At 40.2% G+C, this 4,839-nt stretch overlaps 1 protein-coding gene across 1 annotated transcript; it reads left to right on the forward strand.

Moving 5' to 3' along the window:
• Nucleotides 1-893: 893 nt before the first annotated feature.
• LOC120440898 lies at nt 894-3,723 on the forward strand. Its single transcript, XM_039614395.1, has 4 exons — nt 894-1,308; nt 1,889-2,089; nt 2,662-2,782; nt 3,457-3,723. The coding sequence occupies exons 1-4, from the start codon at nt 1,030-1,032 to the stop codon at nt 3,462-3,464; spliced, it is 609 nt and encodes a 202-aa protein (XP_039470329.1). The 5' UTR covers nt 894-1,029; the 3' UTR covers nt 3,465-3,723.
• The last annotated feature ends 1,116 nt before the right edge of the window (nt 3,724-4,839 follow it).

Consider the following 4,839-nt stretch of genomic DNA (forward strand, 5'->3'; position numbering starts at 1 on the left):
CTTTTTGTCTTATTACTGGCTGAGGGGATCATGAACACCTGTTAAGATATCCCTGTACATCTGCAGAGTTTCCCATTAGATGTATTTTTTTGTTTTTAAATAAAAATCTCTCCTTAAGCTCATTCTTATCTCTGCACATACATATGCGAAAACCATCATCGCTATGGCCTTGGGTCAGTATTTTACCATCATTTGTCCCCAGAGTCAGAAGAGAATATGGGCAACAATTCAATATGGTGCCTATGTTTCTCCAACATGAGGATCTGAAACTGTTAGACTATGTGAGAGTCAGAAAATATTACTCCTGATCAGTGTGGCTGCTCTTAGAGTTGATGTTATGTTATGTTATTTTTGCGTATGATTTAAACGTAGTGTTCCCTCTAACCAACCACAGACTTGGCTTGGAGGAAGAAATAAATATCCTGTACATCCAGAGCTCATCGCAGCTCCTGAAACAAGCAGCAGGTGTCTCTCTTTCTCTCCTTCTTTCATGTATAAATGCAACACTGGGTCTTTCACATAGGGAAAAATGTGTTCAAAGTTCAGCAAAGTGTTGGCTTTAGTTTAAATGATTAAAGATTGCAAACATTTATTATTGTTCTTTAAGGAGTTATTAAATAATTTTCCGTGTGCAAACAATGTGTGATGTGCACATGTGAAAGAAAGGTGTTAGTGTATTGATCACTTAAAATTCACACAATGAATATATATTACAAGCCAGCCTGTGATGTTAAATATAATATTCAAACTTGTGGTTAAATTCTCCTATTTTATAATTCATACGTCAGACTGGGAACACCCCTTCTTGCCTCCATGTGGCTCTCCACCCTCTCCTCATCCCTCTATCCTTCACCATACAGAGCTCCAGACCTCCTCTGGGAACATCCAAGACACATCAGTACACTACAGGCCCTGCAGACGTTTACTCACCTCTCAACAGCTCAACAGCTGCTGGTACTCTGGTATTTAATCAGATGTGCTTCTGAGTTGTCAGTAGACTTGAATAGAGGGATTTAAAGCCGCTGAGTGATGAAGTTTTGGAGCATGAGGGTGAGCCAAGTGTTGCAGTTGTCCACTTTACTGGTAGGACTTCGCCATATCTGGTGTTCTCCTGCACTAGGTCAGGTCCCTGTGTCTCAGGTGAAGATGCTCTCGCTGGGTCTGGCTCACCTGCTGGAAGGGGTGAGTGAGAACGTGGAGCGACTGGAGCAGCATGGAGAAATGATGGGACGAGAGATGGACGGGGCAACAAAGCGTTTGGAGAGCCTTCGTAAGAAAAATATACAAGTGGGACGGACTCACAAACAGGTGAGTGAGAGCTCTGTAAATTACTTTTCACAGCAAATCAGACAACCTAGTGTGCAATCTTTGCTCCAAAATCTCCAGCATCTGCTTCAGATTATACATTTTGAATGTTTTTTACAGCTACAACTAACAACTTTGAAGAAAATAGTTCATTTTGGAGTCTAAAATGTCAGTAAATAGGGAAAGATCCTTCTGCCCAATTTCCTGAACACCAAAGTTGTGGTATCACATTGCTTGTTTTGTCTCAGAAATATGGAGCGTTTGATTAAAAACAACACTACAGTAACACACTAGCTACTAATTTATTGTCATTTAAATCCAGTAATTGATTAATTACCTAATCAATGATTGTTATATTATTATTATTATATTATATATTTGTGCTGTCCTTTTTAAGCTGGGTAAAATATAACACTGAATATGGCAGCTTTGTTAAGCTGAAAGTATTGATAAAATTACAGGTAACCATCTACTACTTTTTATTAATCAAAATCACCTAAAATGGCATGAAATATTAGATTTCAAGCCCATAGCTCTGAATCTTCCTTGGTGGTTTGGCTGATTTAAATGTGTTTCTCTCCAGGTGAGGAAGGTCCTGCAGACATTGTCTGCCAGGAGGGACAGACAATGGAGGACAGTCAGAGACCTGCAGAAGGAGTCGGAGGATCTGGAGACTGAACAGGCAGCCATGCAACGCCGCATGAACCGGATCCTCCAGAGTATGAAGAGCCTGACTGAGGCAAGGTCAAGGGGTGGGGCTTATACTGACATCAGCTCCATGAAGGTGAGCAACCAGGAAGTTAACCAATAAATTATCAGGAATCATGAAGAGACCAAGTCATCAGTCACGCTCATGTTTGCTGCAAAAAAATGTTTCGCAGTTATGTTGTGCTGGGAGCCATACTGTATGTTTAGTTGATGCTGTGATTAGTAGACTTCACTTCTATGGAGTCATCAGTGGAAGAGATGAGCAGCAACATCAGCAAAGTATATTGATGACTCACGGGTGGTAAATAAATTAGCACATTACTTAAGCAACTGGAGCTGGAAATGGCCACTACCAAGCGATCTCTTTATATGTGGGCAGGTTTCAGCCAGCATTACCTTATCAACATTAACAGAGCTACTGAGGCAAGGAAGCCAATTGTGAGGGTGTTAAAAACATGACAAACTTTCCAAATGCTGCATAAATGTCAACAGCTGCTGTACCATTAGCACTGGAGCTGTCCTGGGTCAGGAGCTGTGCATGCTGACTGAACCTTACAAAGAAGAAAGCTTCAGCAGTTGCTTTGATGCATTTATCAGTGAAGTTCAGAGATCTTCTGCTTACACTTTAACATCTTTGCTGTGTTGCAGGTTCTCATTGATAAACAGGCCCGAAGACTTGCCAGCCTGACCTCTGAGGTCTCTGCGTGGGAGAGAATGATCGACAGATGCCAGCAGTACATCGAACATCTGGAGAAACAGCTGTCTTCAGGTTTAATGCTAACATTTTATACTTTTTTCATATCATGATTTTGATTCTGTCTTTTCTACCTTTATAACTCAATATTTTAACTGTCTTGTGTATCTCACAAAGGAGGGCAAAGTCAGGCCTGCTGGTTGACCCAGTATGAAACTTCTCATTAGTTTCTTTTTAAAGACACAGTTTTTTCCTTGACTGCAACCCATTATCTAATTTGCCACATTTACATTAAATATCTCTAGATATACTTGATAAATAGCCTCAAAGTTTTGTACAGACATGCGGTGTCCCTGGATGATGCATCATATTGACTTTTGATCACCAAACTACTGAATATTTCCACAACCACTGCATCGATTGCTGAATAATGTGACACAGATGAGCATGTTTTTGTTCTTTTTTACTTTTGGCTGCAGATGTACTTTCTGATTGGCGCTTACTGGATACTTTGAGCTCAGCAGTGTAGCATGGCTGACTATCTTGTCTGTCACTCTAAATGTGTCTCTGTATTTTCTTTTCTCTGTTAATTACTTGGGTTTTGCTTGGGATTGCTTTCTACCTGCTCTTCTCCTCTCTGTCTAGTGCAAATAACTGTGAAAGCCCTGCACTGGCTGTGCTGTGTTGTTCATTAAAAATGCTCAGGAGTTTGTCTTCATCTCCGGCGTGTCTTTGTCTGTTTGTTTTAGATGCCTAAAAGCCTCCCAGCAGCGCAGAGGGCAGAGGTTCACCCAGACTGTGACCGATGAGCACAGCTGCATCAACACTGTGACTCTGACCAACTTACAGGCTGAGACTGATGCTGCAAAACTGACAAGGCAAACAGCTCTGACAGTCAGCCATGTGAGACGTCAGTGCCTCTTTAAACTTGTGCGCCATCTGCATCTCACAAGGACGTATTGTTTTTTTACAGCATAAAGCAAATATTTTTACCCAAAACATAATAAAACGTCTCAATTTCAACAAAATTAAGTATGAATATATATATTAAAGATCAGACCTCTTTTTACCAATTTTTGAGCTTTGGAGCCTAATGCAAAAAGCTGTTTGGATTCCTCATCTCGTATTTATAAATCAAAATCATCTCACCAATCCTCAGATTTATATGGAGGCCTCTTAGAGCGGCCGGACTCTCAAGCTGGGCACCAGTGATTAAACTAGCTAACTATTGTTCAAGTAATTAAAACAATAACACCCCCTCTGTTCTGTGAAACTTCTTTTACTTTACGGGAGATTCTTGTGTTATTCAGAGTGCTTAAAAGCAGGGCTTTTACTTCTAATAGAGCATTTTTCTATGTTATTTAGAGTTCGTTGTGTCAAATATGTTGTGGAAGTGTTCTGTCCTCAGCTGCCTGTTTCTAAAGGTTTGAAAACACTACTTGACCTGTTCCTGAGTCATCACGTTGTGGCTCTGACTTTCACAATGTTGTGGTGATGATGAAACAACTCACGAAGAGAGTTTGCTCACACTCGCTGAAATAAACATGAGCGTAGTGAGATGGCTGTTCAGCACACCCACCGATAAAACAAATCATCCAGTCGAGTCACACTGAAATTTTTAAGAACTAAAAACTGAAAAGGCAAAGTTAGACTTGGTCATGCTTTTAGACATTATTTAACTTACAAGTTACACGAAAGAACACAGAAATTAAAAGACTGTGCCAGAATATTGAGCTAAGACTATATTCTGGGATTCAACACCTGTCGCACAGCTCTTTAACGAGCAACAGAGAAAACAGTGTTTGTCATTTTGATGTCTCCGGACTGAAATTTGTTGGAAATTGTACATGTTTTGACCTTGATCCTATATTACAGATGATCTGGATGTTGGTTTTATGTGTTCGTGTTGTGGGTGGGCCATTCTTGAAAATGAGATTTTTGATCTCTGTTATACTTTTACCTGGATACGTAATGGACATATACTCCCTGGCTTAAAGAAGAAGAAGAAGAAGAAGTCACCACCTGGATTTAACTAAGAAAACAGGTAAACCAAGAAAACAGTTGAGATTACTGAAGCTGCTGAAACTGGGTTAAGAACTGTCCGATACATTATTAAAACCTGTAGGGATAGT

Source organism: Oreochromis aureus, linkage group 7 (genome assembly GCF_013358895.1).
Source record: "Oreochromis aureus strain Israel breed Guangdong linkage group 7, ZZ_aureus, whole genome shotgun sequence".
NCBI classification, from domain to species: Eukaryota; Metazoa; Chordata; class Actinopteri; order Cichliformes; family Cichlidae; genus Oreochromis; species Oreochromis aureus.